This window comes from Chlamydotis macqueenii, chromosome 14 (genome assembly GCF_036417535.1).
Source record: "Chlamydotis macqueenii isolate bChlMac1 chromosome 14, bChlMac1.mat, whole genome shotgun sequence".
Taxonomy (NCBI): Eukaryota; Metazoa; Chordata; class Aves; order Otidiformes; family Otididae; genus Chlamydotis; species Chlamydotis macqueenii.
Window position 1 is genome coordinate 9,277,238 of NC_141569.1, and position 22,609 is coordinate 9,299,846.

General features: G+C 61.1%; 1 protein-coding gene across 2 annotated transcripts; it reads right to left on the minus strand.

Moving 5' to 3' along the window:
• Positions 1 to 18: 18 nt before the first annotated feature.
• Positions 19 to 21,764, minus strand: AFAP1L1 (actin filament associated protein 1 like 1). 2 transcript variants are annotated; one of them, XM_086758671.1, is made up of 19 exons: positions 21,694 to 21,764; positions 8,127 to 8,255; positions 7,502 to 7,585; positions 7,028 to 7,125; positions 6,763 to 6,874; positions 6,291 to 6,386; positions 5,445 to 5,656; positions 5,077 to 5,256; positions 4,281 to 4,367; positions 4,004 to 4,097; positions 3,709 to 3,861; positions 3,040 to 3,251; positions 2,477 to 2,622; positions 2,054 to 2,132; positions 1,806 to 1,920; positions 1,428 to 1,592; positions 1,014 to 1,192; positions 609 to 737; positions 19 to 200 (listed from the first exon to the last, which is right to left on the minus strand). In XM_086758671.1, the coding sequence occupies exons 1-19, from the start codon at positions 21,707 to 21,709 to the stop codon at positions 177 to 179; spliced, it is 2,310 nt and encodes a 769-aa protein (XP_086614797.1). In that variant the 5' UTR covers positions 21,710 to 21,764; the 3' UTR covers positions 19 to 176. The 2 variants fall into 2 exon arrangements, with proteins under 2 accessions (XP_086614797.1, XP_086614796.1); XM_086758670.1 differs by lacking the exon at positions 21,694 to 21,764 and adding an exon at positions 11,236 to 11,348.
• Between the last annotated feature and the right edge of the window lie 845 nt (positions 21,765 to 22,609).

Below are 22,609 nucleotides of genomic sequence, written 5' to 3' on the forward strand. Positions count from 1 at the left end.
ACGGTTCATAGTGTTGCCCACGGGGCAGATGGTGCTGCAAGGATGGGGTGTGGGAGGGCATCTCTCCCCCCATGCCTTCCCAGCACCCTCGCGGCGCCTTGGAGAAAGGGGGCTTGTAGGTCCTCTGTGAGCCCCAGTGTCTGGCGGGGGCTTGGCGGGCGTTCCCGCAGCCCGGCTTAAGTCTGCTTCTTTTCCCATTCCTGCAGAGAAAGGAAAGAAAAAGCAGGGGATGAGGAGACATCGCTGGAGAAGCGAGCACTGAGCTCTTTGAGGGCCTCCCTCCCTACTGGGGGCTTTGGACCACCTTGGACCACTTTGGAGCATCTTCAAAGGCTGGGGTCACTGCTGCCCCCAGCATTGTAGGGGCGATGCTCTTCCCCCTGCCCACCCAGCCCTGCACCTCCCAAATCTCCCTGCAAGCTGGGCTCACGCCAGCAGCAAGTGCCGCTGAGCTGGCCCAGCTTGGCTGCATGGCACACTGGCTGTACCCCTTGCTTTTGGGGTAGAGAGCATCTCTGGTCCCCAGATTTCAAGGTCGAGGAAGGGGGATGGGACAAAGAGAGAGATTCCCTGTGGGGCTGGGGAGGAGAGGGGGAGCGCAGTAGGACCTTGGCCTTCCGCAGCACATTTCCCTTGTTGGTAGGGAGGATGGAGGGACTTCTCTTCCTCAGTTCGGCTGCACAATTAACGGGGACCATGTGCTCAGGAGGGCTCCCATTCGGCTTGTTTGTAGCTTCCTGTGGAAAAGGGGGAGCAAGAAGGATGATTTAGGGGACCGGAGGCACAGGGACAGCCAGGGAGGAAAAAAAAAAAAAAAAAAAAAAAAAAAACCACAAAACACAAACTGAGGTCAAAACTGATGTGGCAAAACCTACTTCACGCTCTGCTTCCCACCTCTGTCCACAAAGCAGCAGGAATGCTCCCTCTTCCCCACGTGCTGCTCCCCCCACCACCCCAAGTACCATTGCTGAGGGAAGCTGGAGCCGCGAGAGCGAGGAAGAAGGGGTGCGTACCCCATTCTCAGTCTTGCTGGTGACAGCCAGCCCCAGGGCCGGCCCTCCCGCCAGCGACTGCTTCAGCCGCTCCTTCACTTCGGTTAGCTTGAGCTCCAGGTCGACGCGGCGCTCCTCCTTCTGCCGGCACTGCTCCTCCAGCACTGTCACCCGCTGCTCCAGGTCCTGCTGCTTCGTCCCTGCTTGGACAAGCGCATCCAGCTCAGCACCTTTGCCCGGGGATGAGGCCGCAGGCACAGAGAAGCCACCCATCCTTCTGGATGGCGACACTAGATGGGGCTGCCAGCCTGGCTGATGGCCACAATGCCACCACCTGCCCAGCATCTCCATCCCACTCCAGCTCTGCAGCCTCCCCCCAGTACCCAAGTGTGTTCAAGCAGCCACAGTTGCAGCACTCAGATGGCACCAACGCACCCGTGCTGCCCTTCATGGCTTCCCGCAGCTCTCGCTTCTCTTTCCGCAGCAACACCAGCTCACTGCGGATCGATGCTTTCTCCTTCTCCAGCTTCTCCTTCTCCGTCAGAAATCGCCTGGCATCCTCCTCAGCCCGATTCTTCCCGTACCTGTACTGGTTGGCATCTGCATGCACAAGGAGAGCCCGTCATGAAGGCTGTGGCCCCGGCTGCACTGATGCCACCTGCAATCCAGCTGAGCTGGCGTGGCACAACCCATCACCCGTGTGCCGGCGCCGGCCAGCCCCAGCCTGGCTGCAGAACCCCTGGGGCAAACAGCAGCCTCCCGCGCTGGCCAGGGTCCCCTGTTGGAGGTTTGCAGCTGAGAGCCACCACTCACTCGACGCGTGCCTCTTCACTTTGACTTGCGGGTCCACGCGCCGTGACTTCTCGCTGCAGGAGGAGGCATGGCGCTTCACCTGGGCTCCTGCCGGCCGTGCTGGCTCCTCCTCGGTCTGCAGCGGCGACAGGATGGAGAGTGGGCTGAAACACCCGTGGGGCCATTGCAGCCCAGCTAGGGTTCCCCAGGGCATCTTCTGTAGCCCGGCCACAGCAGGGGGAGAGGGCAAGCCATGGAGCCACGCTCACCTGAAACTTCTCGTAGGGGACATCATCATACACCACACGGGAGGAGTCTGGCCGGTGGTCCTGGGAGGAGCTGGCCCACCTGCAGGAGGAGGGATGGGGTCTTCCTTTCCAGGACATCCTTGCCAGCCCCTCAGTGAGCCCTTCCATCCTGGGGGGCTTCCTGCATTGCTCTCTCAGCTTCACTCACGAGTGCTCTACCCTACTCTACCCTGTTAAGTCCTTCATCAGCGTTGATGAAACACCTTCCACTTTCCATCCTGCCTGAGGGAAACTGCCCTGTTTTGGGCATCCCAACCCCAAGATCACAGCGCAATCCGTGTCCCAGCCTACGCCTTTTCTAGGGAGCCCACAGGGCTGACAGTCACCACCCCCAGCCCAGTGCTCTGCCCCAAGCACAGCCCCTTCCCAGGAGGACGGCCTTACAGGTAGGAGTGCCTCACAGCTGTCACGATGTTGGCAATTGTCTCCACATCCACGTAGTCGTAGTGCAAGGCCTCTGGTGTTGTCTGTGAGCCCGTCTCCACCAAGAGGAGACCCAGCCAGCGGCCCAGGTCTTCGGAGCAGCTTGCCTGCAAGAGAGAGAAGGGGTTGGGGTGCATGCCCAGCTCTCTGCCCCTTGCCCTTGCTCCGTCATCCTGACACAAAGCCCTGCTGTGGAGAAGAGCCCTCGGACATGAAGTGTATGTGTCTTGGACCCTCCTAAGTCTTGCAAAGCGCACAGGCACATGTAGGAGGTCCCACTCCCAAACCCCAGCCACTCCCTGCAACCTGCCTGCTTCAGCCCTGCCAGCCTCTTCCCTGCCTTCCAGCCTGCAAATACATGCGCGGCTGCCCCCACCTCACCCAAATGATGCCCTGGGCTTCCTTAATGTGCAGGAGAGGGGAAAACAAGGCACTGCTGGCATACAAGTGTTGAACGCCACAGGAGATGCGCCCTCACCTTGGCAACACCCTCCTCATGGGATGGGCACACCCTGCCCGCTCACCTCCAGCGCAGCCACCTCCTGCCCGCTGCGAAGGATGCGGAAGGCGAAGGGGTGTTTGGGGCCCAGCCCTGGGACCACCTCACAGCCCCGCAGGACGATGGCGTTCACGTGGGTCCGCAGGTCGGTGCGGTCCTTGTGGAAGTAGAGGGTGTTGCCCTTCAGACGACACCAGCGCTCCTTCCAGCACTGGTTAACCAGGACGCTGAGGTAGCCTGGGGGGGCGGCAGGGCCAGGGGAAGGGTCTCAGCGACTGCTCGGCCAGACCTCAGGCAGGCTTTAGCGAGACATGGCTGCCCAGAGACTACACCGTGGCTCCCTACTCATTTGGTCCTTCTGTGCCTCAGTTTCCCCAGCTGGGTCACCCTGGGCCCAGGTGAAATGCCAGCTCAGTGCCACACAATCACCCAAGCCTGTTTTCGGGGACATGAGTGAACCCTCTCCCCTTCCCCATGCACCACAGGAATTTGCAGAGCTGGGACCGTGCACCATTTTGTATCCTGAGGCAGCGTCACAGCCCTCCAGCAGCTCGGTGAGCTTGCCCCCACCCTGCCACCCCCTTCCCCCCCGCCAGCCCCCCATACAGCCAGGCTGGGGGGAAGGATGCCAGCTTCCCACCATTCCTGGCCCCACATGAGCTGAGCCCCGTCTCTGCCCCCAGCCCCCACGAACCGCAGCAGGGGATGTCCTCCTCAGTGGAGGAGGTCTGCGTGTCCTCGGGGGAAGGCTTCTTCTTGGAGAAGCTGATGATCCTGGTGATCTTCTTCCCCGCCGCTCGGCTCATCGAGCCCTTCAGGTCAGCCAAGCCGCTCTTTTTGCCTTTCCCTGGAAGGAGAGCAGGGTAGCTGTGTGCTCCTGTGTCACAACATCCCTCCTCACCCCGAGAGGATGCTCCCCAGCTGTGATGCACACAGCCGACCCAGCTGGACGGGGGGACAGCCAGCCTGGCTGGGGACAAGGGCCATACCGTGCTCACTGGGCTCTCTGCGCCCTGCCGGGGAGCTGGTTTCACCTGTCGCCACGCTGTCCGAGTCAGAGGTGTGCTTCTCCTGCGACAACCGCTGCAGAGGGAGCAGAGCAGGCACCCTGTCAGCAGCGTCCCCCTGTACAGCCCCCAGCGACAGCCCCTTCATCCCTCCCGCCCGGGGCTGGGATGTCCCCCCGGTGCTGGGGGAGCCCCTTTGCCCAGGCTTGGCCGCAGCAGCCCCACACAGCACCTTGGCAGGGTGGTTAGAAACCGTCACCTTATCCAGGTCCATCTTGCATGGCATCACCGGGGAGGTGGGGGCTTCCATCCCACCCGCTGCTGGACCACTGGCTTCCTTTATCACCTGTGGACACAGCCCACAGCAGCCGCTCAAAATGGACCCAGGGCCAGGGCTACTTTCCCTGGCTCCGCACGCTCCTGTCTCGCTGCCAGAGCTGGGCTGGACCACGGGGAGAGAGGTCCTGGTCTCTGCAGGACGGACAGCGAGCCCTACTGAGGGCACAAGCCCGGCTTGCATGAGAGGTTGCATACACCTTCACCCCCTTCAAAACTGCAACCAGCTTTGCAGATTTTGCCAGAGGTTTTGGAAATCTCAGAGGTGAGAGACTTGGGTGCCAAGCTGCATGGTCATCCTGCCAGCACAGGACACCCCATCACCCACCATTTTACAGGCAGGCAGAGCGTGGCTTGCTCACGCCACATAAAATGACCCTGTTCTCCCACGTTTGGGGTAACAGCCGCATTTGTGGTGTGCGCAGAGGATCCTTTCCCACCAGCAGCCCCTTCCCTGCGGACCCCGCCTCCCACCCCTGAACAAAGGCAGGAAAGGGCCACGGGGAAGAGGATGGGGAGAGCAAACATCTCCACCCCGCAGGGGCTATCAGCTCCGGAGACGCCCAGGCCCTGGGAAGCGGCTGGCCAGCCTCCCACCAGCCGGTAAGAGACAGGAGCAAAGCCCCCTTCCCCTTCCAGGGGGTAAAGACCTTTCCCGGGGCAGCCCTCTCCCCTCCTCAGCCAGGGAGGGTGCCAAGGGGAGTCTGTGCCCCCTGTACCTTCAGCCACTCCTCAGCCTGTTCCTTGCTCTGCACAGCCAGCACCAGCGCCTCGGCCCCCGGCAACGAGAACCGCAGCTCGTGCTTCTTGCGCCGCCCGTCCTTGGGGACGTAGATGACACTGCAGGTGCCCAGGGGCACCTCCACGTGCGGCTGCCGGTCCTTGGAGCTTTTGTAGCACTAGGGGAAGAAAAGGGAACTGCTCAGGGCTCAGCCAAAAGCTGCCCGTCCTGCTGCTGTGCCAGGCAGGGCTGGGGTCCCTCTTAGGGACCCTCACAGGTGGCTCAGTCTCTGCAACAGCCTCGGTGGTGGAGGCCACCCTCATAACCCACCAGCGAGTTTCTGTCCCCCACCAGCTCTGGGCTCACCAGCAGTTTGCCGTCCCGTATGATGGTGAGCTGCTTGGCCCACTGTCCGAAGCGCTTCTTGCGCAACAGGAAAGCACAAATCCTGCAATCCTTCACCAGATTCATGGAGGCTTCCTCTGACGGCCACTGGTGTGTTAGCTGCTGGCCTTTCCCTTCCTCCTCCTCCTCATCATACGACTCGTAAGAGCTGCTCATTGCATCCGAGTCATTGTCTGGAAGGAAGCAGGCGAGTCACCCCGCACGGAACCCCAAGGCCCAACCTGCTCGACACGCTCACACACTGCTAGGGCTCCCCATGCCCAGCAGGCTCCAGCACAGAACCTGGGCTGGGTGCCAGGATGGATGGACTCCCTGTCATCATCTGAAAACAGCAGCGTTTTGACCCCAGCTGTCTCCACTTCCCTTCCAAACCAGGCAGGATGCTTGTGGGCCAAACGCCAGTCCCAGGTGCATCTATCCAAGCCAGCCCTGGGCTGGCTTATTTCTTTGAAAGCCTGGATTAAACCTTCTACCCACCACAGAGGTTCACGTGCTGACCCTCTGCCCCACACCTCCCACGTGTGCCATGGAGGAGCAGGGCTCTCCCCTGGCCCTCCTCTGCTGTGGCAGAGGCAGCTCACGCAGAGAGAACTGCATAGGCAGGGACATCCCTTCCTCACGCTGGTGACAGACACAGCACCATGACCCTTCTGCAGCATGAGGGCTCTGGCTTGCATGACAAACAGCACTCCAGGCTCCTTGCTCTTTGCCCAGCAGCCTCTGGCACGCGACAGGTCCTCCAGCCTCAACCCCACCGGCCGCCAGCCCAGCGCTCAAGACCCCATCTTGGGGCACCTGGATACTTACAGGAGTTTTTTTGCTCCCCGTTCATCCTGGTGACAGGGTAGTTGCTGTCTGCATCCTCGTAGTAGCCATCGATGGAGTTGGGAGGGCTGGAGCTGTCTGCGGAGGAAGCAGAGGGCAGCTGGGGCTGTTACACCTGGTTTCCCCCCAAGGACGCTCCGAGCAGCGAGGCTGCGAGCCAGGGCAGAGCGGAGCACACCCTCCCACGGCATCTCAGCATCGGTGCCCCTGTGGCTCCGACCTCTCCCTCTCACCCCCTTCCCAGTCGAGCCAGAGCAAACAAGTCCTTGCAATAATAGCGCAGCGGGATGGGAAGGGAGCAGGACAGGAGCGATGCCACTGGGAGCAGTGGCCTTTCCTTCCCCGGACGAGCCGTCATGCTCAGCAAGGGCTGCCTGCTTTGGCAGGCAGGCAGGCAGGCAGGTGGGGGCATGCGGCAGGCAGCTTTCGGGGCTCCCCTCAGAGTGGGACTCACTGCGGGAGGTGATGTACTCGGGAGCCTTGCCGGGACCCAGGGGCAGGGCTTCCTCATAGTAATCCTCAGGCGGGGGAGTGGTAGGCAGCGGCGGAGCAGGGTCTGCAGGAACCTACAGCAGAAACACCACCAGCATTAGCCAGGGAGCGCAGAGGGTCACCAGTAGCTACCGTGGTGGCAAAGGACAGGAAGGGATCCCAGCCCCGGCCACCGCCACCTCCCCGGGCAGGCGCAGAGCAGACCTCGCAGGCATTCAGGGACTCACGGTTTTTGTCGTCTGGCTCCTCGCCAGGTCCAAGCCAACACCATCACCGGTGTCCCCCTCTTCCTCCTGCATGTCCTGGAGATCCCGCAGGTCACAGTCTGCCCAGGGGTAAGCGAAGAGGGTGAAGGGAGCAGGAAAGCCCAGAGCTGGCCCCTCCAGCCATGCCCTCCAGGGACCCCCAAGGCAAGAGCCCATGGCCCTTCACTGGGAAGGTGCTGGGAGATGGGCACCACTGGTAAACACAGCTGGGCCAGGGTGTGCATGGACCCCTCCACGGCCAGCCCCTGAGCAGGTTCAGGGGAGTGGGAGCAAGCGCCCAGGGCGACAGTGCCCACCCCAGGCACAAGGATGCAGTTTTCACCCTTCTTCTCTGGGGCACCCCAAGAGTCCCCGCTGTCAGCAGGGACCCCAGGGTCAGCACTGCACCCACCCAGCGTGACCCCTGATGTGTCACTCGAGGTCGCCCACACGTACCGAACTCCTCAAAGAGAGACTCCACGAAGCTGGTGCCATTGCTCAGGGATGCCGTGTTGACGTACATGAAGTCCCCGTCCTTCCCTGGGAGCGAGGGGATGTTGTCAGCCCGGGTAGGTGCGCAGGGTGGCCGGAGCGAGCACCAGCACCCCTCCTCCCCGCAAACACCAACCCAAGGACACAGGCCAGCCCACCCCACCGTGCCATGGGGCACTCCTCCGGAGCAGGCGCCGGGGCAGCAGAGGAGCCCCCAGAGATGCCGCTGTGTCCCCAGGAGGACAGGAAGGTGGGAAAGCTGTGGAGCCCCAGGTGCAGGGCCCTCCTGGCCTTCCCTCGGAAACCCCTGCGCTCAGCAGAAACCGGTGGCAGGAAGACCTCTGCAAAGCGGCGTTTCCGCAGGGAGCAGCGCTCCCGCAGCCGCGGCAGAGCTGACACCAGCCCATGCGCCCGGCGCGGGGAGAAGCCGGGGAGCAAAGCACCCCGAGGGGGCTGAGCGGGTGCTGGGCACTGGGCATGGAGGCAGCTCATCCCTGCCCTGCAGATGGTTTTCCCTGCCCCACTGGGGTTTTGGCTGGGGGCAGCTGCTGGGGACAACCACCGGGCACAGCGGGAGTGGGACACAGACCTGTGGGCGGCTGCAGCTTCTGCAGGATGCTGGAGACAGCCAGCTTCTTCTCCTGTGTGGTGGCACTCAGGTACTCGTGGTCCAGCAGCTTGAGCAAGACACTGAGCTCTGGCAGGAGCTGGTCCAGCACTGAGGGGAGGCAGGAAAAAGCCTGTCAGCCAGGGTGGTGTCGGGGTGCTGCGGTTCAGACAAGAAGGGGCTGGAATGTGGGGAAATCCTCAGGATGGGGGTCTTTCCCAGCATGGCTCAGGCAGCGTTTGTTACGTGCACACGTGCTCCTCCCATGCACAAGCTCGCAGACATGGGAATGCGGCCTGCTGAGCCCACGAACGGAAACACTGGCTCTGCAGGGCTACTGGACCGCTATCTAAGAGCTGAGCACACATATTTTTCCAGGCAGATAAAACTACACCTCTGTCCGCCCAACAGTGTATCGTTGCTGCTGGTGCTCCCTCGCTGTGACGGGCGCTGGGTGGTGACGGAGGGAAGGAAGGAAGGAAAAGAAACCCAGATGCCATCGGGCAATGCCCCAGGGAGATGTCCTCCCACCGCTCGCCTGCTGAGGGACATTGACATTCCCCTGCTGTGCTCAGACCATCCGTGACCTCCCAGCCCAGTGCCACCTCCAGAGTCCCCAGACACAGGCTAGAGCCTTCCTCCCCACGCTCACCACCAGCAGCTCCTCTGCCCTGCTCTCACTCCCAGCTCATCCACACCGCTCCAAGGCCACCCCACTCTTCCCTCCAGGCATGGAGGCACCGCCCCGAGGGACAGTCCCTGCCCCACACAGGCACCAGAAAGGTCCCTGGGGAGGGGATGGGGACTGCAGCACAGGAGGGCCTCTCTCCACCCGGCATCTGAGCCCCAGTCCAACACACACAGCCCGGAGGCAGTCGAGGGGGTCAGAGCAGCTGAAATCTTGGCAAAGAGGAACCGCACCAGAAGCCACTGTTCATCTGCTTTCTGGTGTGTGGGATCCCAGTACCGACCAGCTCCTGGGCTGCTGCTGCACTTGAAGACAGCATCAGCCCAGCAGACAGAATCGGGCAGGGGAGAGAGGGAGAGCCCAGCAAAAAGCCAGAAAAGAGAAGTCACCACAAATCACCATCACAGGCACGACACGTGAAAACCTGGGTCTCCTCTGTGATGTGGTGATTCATGGCTAGTTTTCACAAAGCAAAAGCACGCTGCAGCTGTGGGGTTACCCACACAGCGAGGCTCCACGTGGGTGTTTGCACATCAGAGCAGGGCTACAGAAAAAATGCATCACGGACAGCAGGATTTACCGTGCTGGCAGCAGCTGAGCGACAGCTTTGGGAAAACGTGTTGGCCAGGGATAGGAAGGATGAGGAGGAATTGAACAAGACAAAACTGAGCTGGACCCAAGGCCGAGCTCCTGTTTTACCCAGGACTGTGCACCTGCCCAGCTCCACTGGCATCTAGGGGAGAGGCCAGGATTAGGGACACCACCAAACCTGCAGCTCTGGAGGCTGCAAGGGGAGGAAAAAAAAAAAACCTCTGCAATTTCTTCCAGTGCAAGTGTAAGCAGAATCCCTTCTCTTGGCAGCAAGCAAAAATCATAGCGGTGCAGCTGGGGTGGCATGCAGCTGGCTTTGGGTCTCCAGGGACAGGAGGAGAGGCCAGAGGTGATCGCAGAGGCAGCTCGGATGTGCTGACTGATGGGGATGGTTTTCAAGGAGGGGAGAGCTTGTGCCCCAGCAGCACGGAGCATCGGGGACACCGTGCCTGGGCTGTATCCGTCCCCACCACTGTCCTTCCGGGCTCTGCCAGGGGAAGGGCCCTGGCAGAGCAGAGCCGTGCAGCAGTGGGGGCTGGCATGGGACATATTTCCCAGGGGAAGGGCAGGATGCTGTGCTGCTACAGCTGATGGAGTCCTCGTTACTCATGTTCTTTAACGAGCTTTTGCTAGGCCCTGTCCAAATGCCACATCCACTCTGGCCAACATCTACCAAAAACTGGGCTGCTACTGGCTTGACCCAAGTTTTGGGTGCCCACCTTCCACCCCTGTGAGCCACGGCCTGGCGCATAGAGCGAGTCTCCCAGGACCGGCGGGAAGCAGGCTGGCACTGCTGCCCAAAGCAGGGACAGCGCAGTAAAACCAACTGCTGTTTCAAAGTTTTTTGGCTGAAGAGGAGCCCGACACAAGCAGGCTGATGAGGATCGGTGCCCAGCCAAGATGAGCCCCCAGGCAAGGAGACAGCATGCCCGGCCCCAAATCGCTGCCTCCCCAGGACATGAGGCAGGATGCGGCTCACAAGTCTCTTCCTGCCGCCTTGGCCGATGGCCTTCTATCTCCGCAGACCTTCTGCTTCCTCCTCCCTCTCCAGCGCCAAGCTAAACAGCAGCCTCAGCCCTTTCGGCAAGAGTGGCTTTGCCAGTGCCCATCTCCCGTGGGCAGGCCAAGCCAGGACAGGTAGCCCCCAGGCAGGGGGAGAAGCCTCAGCACAGCTCCAGAAGGAGCGAGCAGGCCTGGGGAGCTGGTAGCCCATGGGGAAGGAGAGGGCAACCACAGGGGGAGTGGGCCTCCTGCTCCTTGAGCTGCAAAAAAACCCCATAGCAGCTAGCCAGCCACAGGACCTAGGTCCTGGTGATGCTCTGCTTGCTGCTCCCCTCCAGCACGCACCTCCTGGGGTGGGGACCTGCTCCGGCCACGCGAGAGCCTCATGCATGTGATGGGCGAGGGTAAGTGTTCGTTCCCACAGCCCTCTCCTTGCTCCTCCGCAGGAGCAGGGAGGGAGGGAAGAGGGGCAGATCTTCCCTGGGATGTTTGCCGAGTGCTGCACAGGCAGGGTGGGAGCAGGCTCCTGCTCAGCGACGCAGTGGTGGTCTCCAGGCCAGGTGAGACATCCTTGCCTGCAGGGCTTGGCGGGGCAGGGGGCTAGTAAGGAAGCAGCTGGGACAAAACGCAAGATGCCCCTTTGTCCACCCAGCACCTGCAAGCATCTAGGGAGACACTTACCCACCTTCCTGCCGCCCCAGCTCAGCAGGCTCTCAGCTGGCCGTGAGCTCTCACAGAGGAGATGGGGACCACAGACACTCCCTACATCAGCTTCCCACTGCACGCCAAAGCCCAGGCCACAGCGCTCACCAGCATCGCAATCCCCTGCCGTGTGCAGGACATCTTCCATCACAGCCACCAGCTCCCGCGTCAGGGCTTGGCACCAGCGGAGCACAAAAGGACAAGCGGGTTTCTATGAATAGCGACAAAGCAGGCGGCACGCGTGGTGAGGGGGCCGAGGAGATCCCCCTGAGCACAAGAAGCGAGAGCACCCGGATAAGCAAGATTTGTCACCCAGCACGGCAGGCGGGTGAGCTCATCGGCAACGCCCCAAGCACCAGCTCTGAGCCGGGGCGCACGAACATGGCAGCGGGCGAGCACTGAAGGCGCCTTTGTTTCCCCCAAGCTGAGCCGTCCCCTCCGTCTCCCTTGTTAAACATCCTTCGAAATACAGGGCGAAGGGGGGCAAAGAGGGCTGTTATCCCAGGAGGGAGCATGCCCGCAGAGCCGAGCCTCTGCCTGGGGTTGTGGAGGAAGGGAAGGAATTAATTTCCTTTGCTCACTAGGCTCCCAGCCTAAATAAGGTTAATGAGGTGGCTGCAGGAAGTGAGTGGAGATTGCTCCAGGGTTGCTGTGTGGAGGGCAGCAGGGCTGATGTGACTGACCCAGGGTCACCTGGCGAGCACGGAGTGGCACGTCCCTCCTGCAATGGCTGGCGGGAGCGAGCACAGACCCCGCTGCAGCGGGCAGGGGACCGGGCTCACGTGCCAGGGATGGTTGCATGGGTGCTGGGGTCGGTGCGCAGCCCTGCCCTTGGGGGCTCTGGCAACCGCGGCGTGAAACTGCAGAGCCCGGTACGGAGGTGGTGGCAGAACATCAAAGGGCTCCTCAGGGGAAGGCGGCACGACATCAGAGCGGCCACAGGCGCTGAGCCGGTGATGCAGCCAAAAAGGGACCTTGCGTCCCCCGACTGCCGAGCCACCGCCTCGCTCACAGGGCACCTCCGGCCTTGCACCTGCCTCTGATGCTGACAAATGGCTCCCACCTGTTGCTTTCTTCTGGGGCTTCTCTGGCAACCAAATCCTGCAGGATTGCATCGCTTTGGATACACATCTCAGGACAGGGAGTGACACCTCCCAGAAACTCACCCCTCTCCACGTTTGCAGCCTGTCCTGCTGTCACAGTGGGATGGGGAGAGGTCAGCGGGGACTCCGAGCCTGGGAAGGCCAGGAGCTGGGGCAGAAGATGGCTTTAGCATTAGCTAACTTGGTCTGGGGGCGGCCAGGGCAGCTCTGCTGGGACAGGCTGGGACAGGGGACCAGCACCGGGACCCCGCTGCTGTGCAGGACAGCGGGACAGTATTTCCTCTGCTGCTGAAGAAGCAGCACCAAGCATGATGCTAGCAGAGGAGCCGCGTCCCCTCCAGCACCCCACTGTCTCTCTCCACCTCGCACCCAGGCCAGCTCTATTTTTAGACCCTCTTTGGGGACTCGCTTCCACGGTGTGGAGATAAGGGTCTGGGCAGAGCCTGCAGCTGCAGAGCCCATCTCCCCCTCCCCGGCCTCTGCTCTGTCACAGGAGCAAGAGTCAGGTCTTCCTCCAGCAACCTGCAGAGAGGAGGAAGAGGAGGAGGAGGAAGAGGCTCCAGCCAAGCCAAAGCAGGAGTTTCCTGGTGTATAGACCCAGCTTTTGCAGGGGAGAGATAAGACAACACGTGTGGAGTTGTCACCTCAAGCAGAGCCTATCTGCCACAGGAAAGAGCCCTGGGGAGAGGGTGTTTCACAGCACCCTAACGCTGTGAGGCTGCTGTGGTGGGAGGTGCACAGGGACCCCCATCCTGCAGCCGCGGCTCTCCCGTCCTCCGCCTGCCCACGGCCACGCTTCCTCCTGCACCAGGTGATGGCTGGGGGTGAGGGGGACCGGGGTGGGAAATCGGATGCTGGGAGTGACGGCCATTGTTTGTAGCTAAAATAAAAACCAAGCAAAAATAAATCCTTCCTGTTGGCGTGGGTAGCGCCCTGGGATGCTGTGCCTGCCTGCCTGTGCGGGGCTGCTTAGAGCCACCACCGGCAGTAAACAAACATTTATAGCTCCTGGGATGCTGTAAAGAGGTGGGGTGTGAGCCAGGGAAGGGGGCAGAGCTGGGGGCTACCCCAGCACCCAGTGACAGCAGTGGAGACGCCCCAGCCCCAGGAGGAACCCTGCAGGGAGGTCGCCTGCCCTGTGGGACAGACCCAGCACTGCCAGAGGAGCTGCTTGCAGCACACAAACCGTTCTGCCCTCTGCACAGGCTGATGGTGAGCCAATGGCAAGAGACACCTTGGCACTGGAACGTGCCTCCACACCTTGCTGCCTGCCCCAGCCTCCTCCCCCAGCGTGGGCTGTGGGCATCTCCGCAGGGGTGATGCCTGAAGTGGGTTTTGACAGCCCCGTCCAGCCCCAGCGCCCTGCATTCCACCCAGTCAGGGCCAGCTTCCCCCACTGCTGCTCCTTGAGGAAGACCACGGCCTCCTGAGCTCTCTGCAGAGCTCCAGGGCAGTTCCTGTTCCCATTCCCAAGGAGGTTTCCTTCCGATGGAGAGGAGGCAGGCATGCAGCCGGCAAGGAAGTGCCTTGGCGGGGTGGCACAGTGCTCCCAGAATTGTTCCTTTGTGCAGAAGACAGGAGGACAGACCACTGCCCGCTTGCACCCTGCCTGAGGCCACCGCTCCTCCGGTGCAGGCAGGAGGAGCTCCCTGCCAAGCAGGCAGCCATCACCGGCTGGGTGTGGGGCAAACTGGGATGACTGGGAAGGGCTGATGGGGCCAGGAACGCCAGCCTGGAAAGTACCTCCTCCTCTCAGTATGGCTGGCTGTAAAGCTTCGGAGCAACGTGGCGTGTTCCAGCCCGGAGGGTTTTTAGAGAAAAGCCAACCATTAATGATCACACTTGAGCTCTGGCAACAACCCCTAACAGTGGAAGATTTGCTAAGGGGCCACTCAATGCACATGAATCATCTCCTCCCTGGAAACAAGGGCCCCTTGAGTGAGGCAGATGAGGGGAGCGTCTCCGACTCAGCATCCAACAACGCCAGCAGAAGCCCAAGCCCTTGGGGCTGGCTCCATCGTGAACAGGAGCCTTCCACCCTCCCCGGCTCTCCAACTGCCCCAGCCGGTGCCTCTTCCTACCCCTCGCTGGGATTAACCTGCTTACTGTTAGCCCCAGGAGCCCACCAGCCGTCCCTGCTCCCCCAGCTTGCATGCCACAACATCCCTGGGCACCGTGGAGCACAAGGTGAGCTCAAACTTTTTGACCCGTCCCCCAAACTCCTGGCACCTCTCTGCCACCTCTCCGCTGCCCCACAGCACACCCCACATCCTGCCAAGCCAGGCTGCAGCCAGCAGGGCAAGGACGTGCACCTCCTGGGGACCTCCTCGTCGTGACCTTACAGTAACTAATATCCTTAGCTGATAACCCTGGAAAATCAATCCTGGGAGATGAACGTGAAACCTGCTTGCTGAAGGGGGCTGAAGGTCCCATGCCAGCTCTCCCACCTGGCACAGTTGCCCTCTGGCTTCTCTTCTTACAAGAAGGAGCCCGCAGGGTTCACAGGGCCCCTCCGTCCCGTTCCAGCCCTGGGAGAGGGGAGATGAGCAACCGGAGAGAGGTTAAAAGCAAGAACGCTGCCCTGGCTGTGCCTGCTAAGCCACCTCCGTCCGTGGCCCCATCTGCTCCAGACGCACCCCGCCGCTCACAGCAGCTCAGGGGGGGGATCCCTTTCCTAGCACGTGAAGGGTCCTGCGTCTGGCCCAGTGCCTTTGCCAGCAGCAGCTCCTCTCCCCAGTATAAATAGCTCTACAGACAGCCTTATCGCACAGCCCTGCTCCCAGCCGCTCGCCACCTCGGCGGAGACCAGCCGAGCCGCAAATCCGACCCGGGGCAAAGCCACACTCTCCGCCATGCTCTCCCCAAGCCCTCCCGCTTCACCCTGGCCCTCTGTGTCAAAGCAGCTTCTCGGAGTCCTTGCCACCTCGCAAAAAGCAGAGAAGAGCAAGGGCAGCTGCAGCTGGGGCTCTGCCCGGTCCACCCAGAGAGCCCAGGCACGAGGGAATCGGCTGTGGGAGCAAGACCCCAAACATCCCCATCCCAATGCACTCTTTTCTGGAGGACAGTTTCACATTCCACCCACAGCCTCACACATGGAAACGGCAGTCCTGAGGAGAGAGAAGTGTAATTACAGGCTGACAGAGCTCGCAAAGGGCAAAGATTATCACCCGTGTTCAGGCCCCTGCCAGCTCACGCGCTGCAGAAGCCATCACTCACTGCTGTGGGGCCAGTCGTGCCTCTATGTAACTGGATTAAAGGAGAAACTGGAGAACGAGGGTTCCCTTCCCACCCCGCCGCGTGCCGGCAGCGCACCCCTGGCAGCGTGGCCCGGAGGGAGGGGTGCTGCCCCGCAGCGAAGCCCCAGGCTGCTCAAGGCTCTGCTGGTGATGCCCACACTCAGAGCACGGCTGTGGGTGCAAAATCTCCCCCTTGGCAGCAGCAACCGCACGCGCAGGGCTGCAGCACCCTCGCCCTGCGTGCTCCCCTCAGCACCCCGGTCCCCTTGGGCAGCAGCTCACGGAGGGGGGGTCACCTCCCCAGGGAGCCCCCAACAGAGCCCCGGGCCGTCGGGAGGGCCAAGGCTCTCTGCACTGGCGTGGATGCTGGAAGGTAAACACCCGGGCAGCCCTTGTTGGGCTGCAGGGCACATCCTTCCTCGCAGCAGCTTGCACCAAAGCAGAGCAGCTTCACAAGCGGTGCAGGTAATAATTAACAGGCTGATTAAATCACCCACAAACATCTCCAGGCAGATAACGACCCTCCGGTGCCTCATGCTGCAGCAGGACTCCCTTCTCCAGGGGCCGTTCCCGCTCCGCTGACAGCTCCAGCGGCCCCTTCTGCACCTCCTGGAGAAGGCTGTGGGGGTTTGCTTTAGCTCACCAAAAGCAAACTTTACCCCTCTAATCTGAAGAGGCTGCAGCTGAGCGCAGCAAGAAGCCAAGCCAATAAAAGCACCCGGGTGCGATATCACTGGGTGGTGACCCTGCTCGTGTCCCCAAGCAGAGCCCCGGACTCCTGAACTCCGAGGGGCTCCCAACCCCAGGTACGAGTTATTTCCAGCCACAGCTCAGCCCAATTAACACAATTAGCTCTGCAAACACGCGTGGACCAGGTTCAGTACTTCCAGGCTGTGTTTCAAAACTCGGTGCCAGCCTCAGCGGGCGCGATGGTGGGATGCTCCACCAGGCCAGCCTGGGAGCGGGACTTGGAGGCTCCTGGCTGGAGAACATGCTTAAATAATGAATGAAAAAAAGAGGTTTGAGATGCCCTTTAAAGGAATAGTCAGGCAGGGGTGAGACCTGCTGAGTAACGTATAAAAAACAAGCTTCAGGCAGAGGGGAAATGTTAGGATTAGTCAGAACGCAGAATAAACTGTGTTTTATCCAACCAAAATTTTGGCGTCAGCCTTTTCCAAACAAACCCCGCAGCACAGGGAGCAGCAGGTTGGCTTGGGCTCCACGACGACACCAGGAGAGGCCCCAGGACCGGTGCCACAGCCGTGTGCCCACCACCGTGACCACCCTCCATGGTGGGCAGAGCACTGGGAAGCTGCCCTGGCTCACACCTTCCTCCCTGCTGCTGTCTCGGAGTTGGGGAGACCTGAAGCTCTCACCTCTCTGTAGCTCTTCGTCTCCACCAAACCTCAGCTCAGGACAGCAGGAATTACAGCTCATTGCAGGCACGGTGCTGGCAAACCCACTGACTCAGCACCCTGCACCCAGTCAAGAATGGCCAAGTTACCACCCAGGGCCGGGTGGGTCCTCCAGCCCCCAGATCTCCAAAATGGACACCTCAGCCTCACTGATGGGAGTGGGAAGCTCTTTGCATCCCAAAAGGCTGCTCTCCGTGTTCCGGATATCCCCCCTCCTCCAAGCCGAGATCCAAAACATCTCGGATGTAACACCCAACACACAGGAGTGGGGTGTGGGGAGGCTGGCAGGGCTGATACGTGTTTCTAGGAGGAAGAGTCACACAAGGTGGCTGTGCTCGGACCCTCGGAAGCAGAGGAGGGTACAGGACCCTCACCTAGGAGGGCATGGGATTTGCAGGAAGGACCTGGTGGATTAGCCGCCAGCCAGCTCCACTTTCCCCAATGCTTTCAGCCACGTTGCACAACATGGACCCCTCTTTTCAGAGGTGATGGGAGGAGAAATTACAGAACCTCTGCTGGGGAAATATCCCCACAGAGTCTGGGAGAAGGAGACAAGTGCCCAGCACCCACCCTCCTGTGCTAGGACCCCTGCCCCAACGCCGGCAATGCCCAGGAGCTTGGGAGCTGTGCTGGGCAGGAGTCCCCCCTGCCCGGCGAGGGGATCAGAACCTGCTCAGTGGCCACCTCAGCCCTGTCCCTGCAGGAAAGCGATGTTCCTGGGCCGGAGCAGAGCGTCTCTGTGTTTGGGGGCTGGGGCCGTGCTGGCCCGGAGGACGCTCGGAAGGCAGGATAAGCGCAGGATAAGCGTATTTTCTCAGCTGAGAACAGCCCTTCCGTTTCCTTCCCTTGCCCAGCTCTGCCGGGAGCATCAGGTGCAGCAGCAAGGCCACCGGCCCACAGCATTTCCTACCCGCTTAACCCCTGCGAAGCAAAGGCAGAGAGGCAGGAAAACCAGTTTATCCCGGTGGGAAAGCCGAAACGCTTGAGCACGGGGGAAGATGCGCCTGCTCTGGTTATTGCCGATGGCTCTGCCAGTGCCGGGACTGGTTCACCGTATCTGCTTTTAACTCCAGGACACAAAAGCCAGCTATCAAACCTGTTCCAATGTAACTTCTGTTCCTGGCTCTGTCCTTTACAACCTCGGTTTCCCAAAGCATAAGACGACACTGGGACCACATGGAAATGGGAGGCTGAGCCCACTGGACAAGGAGCCAAAAGGCTCTGCTCACCCATCACCAAGTTGGGTAGGTTTAATGCTCAAAAAAACCCAAAGCCATTCTTCAAGCTGCTCCTTACACATCTGCTAATTGCCAGCAATCAGAGCATACCAGTGTCTCCCAGAGCTCTCTCCTATCGCTTCCAGGATCGCATGCACATGAAACTCACTTCAAAAAAAAAAAAAAAAAGTACTTTGAGCATGGAAACCCCTCGCAGCAAAGATCTGTTTTCGCTCTGGACTGTTACGAAATGTCAGTGTTTTCCCTTGCCTGCCAAAGAGCCTGCCTTTGATGAGACAGGGGGCATATCAGGAGCAAAAATGGAAGGGGCTGCAGCGGCCGTGCTGTGGGGGTCCCTGGGGGAGGGAGGGCCAGAAGAGTTATTTTCATCCTTCCCCACTGCGGAGGCTGCAGATGGGCAGCCCGGCGTCTGCAGAGGGACCCGAGCTCCCCAAATGCCGCCGCTTTCGGCGCCTCGGGGTGATGAAAGGCAGGCTGCTGGTGGCTGCGGGGTGGCGGGACCTGCTCTGTTCACCCGCGGGTGCTCTGGCAGGGGATGCCAGCCCCGTGTTTGCGCGGCCCGGCAGAGGCGATGCAGAACTCCTTGGGAGGTTTCCAACCCAACTGTCCCGCTGCTGCCCTGGAAGAGTGGCATTTGACAGATATTCTGCAGGACTGACAGCTGTGCCCTTAATTTTAAGGTTCCTTACATGAAGGAGGAGATGGGTGCTCCTCAGGAGAGAGCTTTAGCTGGGCCAGTGCAGATAGCTGGTGCAGGGAAGGGTTAAGGGTTAGGACATGAGTCTGGGATGCCAGAAACCACTTCAAGCCTCCACTCTGCTGACTCTTTATCTCCTGTCCCCAGCAAGTTACTTGGCTACTGAACAACAGGCAAACCTTGGGCCTAGTCCAGTTTTCGCTCCCTGTCCTCCTCTGAAAAGCCTTCCCACTGTTTGGGATGAGACCACTTCAAAACCTCAAACAGTTTTCCTGGGCTGGGATGAGAACTGCCCGCCAGCCGCAGGCACAGCGGGGCTCAGCGCTGCTCCACAGCAACGGGCACATCAGCCTCGCAGCTCGGCACATTCGCACCGGAAAACAGCACTTCCAGGTCAAGAGCAAACGCGGGAAAGAGGCAGGTTTTCCAGATGGCGCAGGCAGATAGGACGGTCCCCAGGGTCCCAGGCTGGAGGACGTTACCCCCGCAGCAGTCACTAAGGGCACCAGCCCACTCCTTCCCCTCTCCGGCCTCCCCTGCCGCAGTGGGCACCCGCGACGCTCAGGCAGGTCCGTGCCCCTCGGCGCAGCCAAGCTGGCCTCAACCGGGACCCAGTACCTACAGCGAGACACGCTTCCCCCAGTTAAGGGCAGGGCTGCACACAAAAGGGCATCGGAAGATGCAGAGGGGCAAATAACTCCAGTGCCTCCCTGCTCCGCTCAGCATCAGCATCCCTGGGGCCACCCCCAACCCTGTTTCGCCCCCACACGGTGGGGCAGCCCAAGGTGGGCTCAGCCCCCTTCCCCGCACTCTCCCCGGCTATAAACAGGCGGTGGCTGCGGGCAGCTGAGTTTCCAGCGGAAGGAATGGCTGCAATGTGGGGGAGAGCTCGGCACTTGCCTGGCGTGCTAACAGCTGGCCCGATCTGTGTTTCGCACCCGCTCCACGCCCCCTTCCACCAGGCTACGTGCGCGGGGCAGGCGGGATTCCTGCCGCCAGCTTGCAGGGAGCAGGTCAGGAATGATCCGCGCTCCCTCCCACCCACCCCGCTGCCTCCCCATTCCTGTGGGTGAGCTGGAGCCAAGTTTATCCCTGACACATCTCCGCCGGCTTTTCTGGATTTAGACCCCAGATAAGTTTGGTGCAGGACCTATATTCTGGTGGCACAAAAGGTCAGGGAAGAGTCACTAACAAGGAGCTGTGTGCAAGAGTAAAGGCTCTCGGCAGAGATCACCTCCCAGATCATGCACGCACTCCTCCATCAGCACAACCAGAAACAACTCCACAAACAGCCCACAGCACCAATTCCCCCAGTTAGCCACTGGTGTAGAGCTCGCAGCCAGGGAAGGTGGCAGGCGCAGCTGGAGCACGGAAAAGCACGAAGAAGCCAGCAGATCATAAAGCAAGAGCAAGTCAGGATAGACATGGGGCTGAGCGGAGCTCCGGGTGAAGAAAGGGGCTGCCAGAGATTGAAGCGGAGGCTGGGAACAGGGCACAGAGCTCCTACCCAGCACCAGACCCATCACCCCTTGTGCTAGGGAAGGGAGCCTGGAGAGAACCCCCCACACCTTCCTCCACGAGCCAAAGCCCCCAAAGGGGTCCAGCGGCTCTGGGTGATGAACAGGAGGGTCTGGGGGAGGTTTACATTAGCAAAGAGCCATCCAGGTGCCAAAGGCAATTCATTACCAGCACTCAAAGCGAAGCAGGCAGGCACTGCTGCTGCTACCATAGAAGGCACCAGCGGGGGGGATAAAAGAGCAGAGCAGCTCTCCCCCGGCTGGGCCAGCCCGTTGAGCAGCAGCACCATGCCCAGGCCTGTCTCCACGATGTTGCCACAGTGTGCTGCCTTTTCCTGTGGTGAGATCCCAGGTTTCATTTCTGGGGTGGGCTGGGTAGCCTACCACCAGCTTGCACAGCAAGAGAACGGGGAAGCCAAGACCCTCTGCTTGCCCCTCTCCCCATCACTGAGGTCCTCTGGGACCTTGAAGGACAGTTCTGGCATCCTGTGTCATTTGACAACACTCGCCCTCTGGCAACAGCACCCTCCATCAGAGCTGGCAAAGCCACCCTGGCTGGCTGGCAGGCAGGGCGAGCCGCAGCCCTGGGGGAAGGCTGTCCCTGTCACCGTCCCTGTCCCCTCCCGGGCTGCTGGGCACTGACGCTGCTCTCTGAGCACTGACACCACAAGCTGCAGCCCAAGAGTCAAACTCCTCGTACCGTGTTTCCACTGCGGAAACACCACCCCATCCTTTTACATCGGGAAAGGGAAACTCTTGACCCTCGGGTCTTTCTGGTGCTGACCCAAAGCTGCAGCTGCAGCACTGCCTGAACCACCCTTGGGACTTCAGCGTGGTCCCAGCCCGCAGAGCCAGAGCAATGCCCCTGGCCCCCCATTATCATTTTTGGCTGCAAGGAGCGGTCAAGTGCCAGGACCCCATGTTGCCACCTGCTTCTCCTTTGCAGCCCTAGGCCACCATTCTGCAGCAGCAAGCAGCAATCCCCCTGAAAGCCTCCCCTCTGCTCCCACCCAGGGACCTGCCAGCCCCAGCAGAAAGCCAGGACCTTCTCCACAAAGTTGGCCCGAAGCCCTGGTGGGTTTATTCGTACCCCAGATCAAAGCCAAACAGCTATGTGCGCCCAATGCCACGAGCTTTTCACCCATCTGACCAGCAAAGGGAAACTGGTACCAGTTTGTGGAGGCAAAGGTACTTTGGGGACAGGGTCCCACATCGATCCGGTGGGTTCGGTTGGGAAGGGATGCACAACCCCCAGACCTCTGGGGACTGGGACGGGCATCCCCCTCGCCCCGACGTGCCGGGGCCGGCACGTCGGGCCGAGGGGGATGCCCGTCCCGGTCCGGTCCCGTCCCCCTCTTACCGCTGAGACGATCCATGGTCCTGGAGCCTCGGGCAGCACCGGCCGCCCCGGGAGGCGCGGGTGGGCGAATGGCACCGGTAGCAACCGCCCGGTTGGGCCGGGTCTGAGCTTGGGAGCGACCAATCGCTTCGTCCGCCCCTCCCTCGGTGCACGGCAGCGCCCAGCACCGGCCCGGCCCGGCACGGCACCGAGAGACCTCCTGGAGGCGTCCCCCGGCGGCAGCACGGTTTGTCCCCATGGCTGGTGACCCCGTCTTGCAGCCCCCACCTCCCTCCACCCCCTCTTCCACAGCCGGGGTTGCCCCCCCCCCCCCCCCCGTGCATCTCCCTCCGAGGGCATCGAGCATCCCCAGATCCCCCCAATGGAGGGTGGGGGTCCGGAGCAGACCACCTTCACCTGCCCGCTGCGGTTGTCGGTTTGGGCAACTTCATTTTGGACAAAGACCCAGAAGTAACCCCCCCCCCCGAATTCAAAGGCACCCCCAATGACCAAGCATAGTGCCCCCATATTCCCTCACTCCTTACTTCACTTCTTACTTCACCCGTACCTCCTGCTCCGCACTCCAAACCCCTCCAAATCTGCTCCTTCCTGGTGTCCTGCCTCTGCCTGGCCATGGCCCTTATGCCACCATCACTGTTCCTCCTCCCCAACAAAGACTCCAGGGGAGACCTGAGCTTGGGAGACTCGTGGGAGCATCCCACGCGTGGAGGTGGGGTGGCAGAAGGGGCAGTGGCTCCTGGCACCTCCAGGACAATTTCTCCCGGCCTCAGGACTGCAGCTGAGCCCTCTTCTGGGGAGCAGGCTGGGACAGAAATGTGATTCAGTTTCACACCCTTGTCACTTGGGAGAGCAATAATTGAAATATTAGGTGTGCATTAGCAACCGGCCTCCAGGGCTTCCCCATTTGGGGCACTCG

Coding starts and splice junctions, on each gene's coding strand:
- AFAP1L1 (XM_086758670.1), bottom strand. CDS start 11,275: ATGGAAGATGTCCTGCACACGGCAGGGGATTGCGATGCTG. Junction 5,257..5,444: donor TACGGGACGGCAAACTGCTG/GTGAGCCCAGAG, acceptor TTCTTCCCCTAG/TGCTACAAAAGCTCCAAGGA. Junction 1,921..2,053: donor TCCCCTACGAGAAGTTTCAG/GTGAGCGTGGCT, acceptor TCGCCGCTGCAG/ACCGAGGAGGAGCCAGCACG.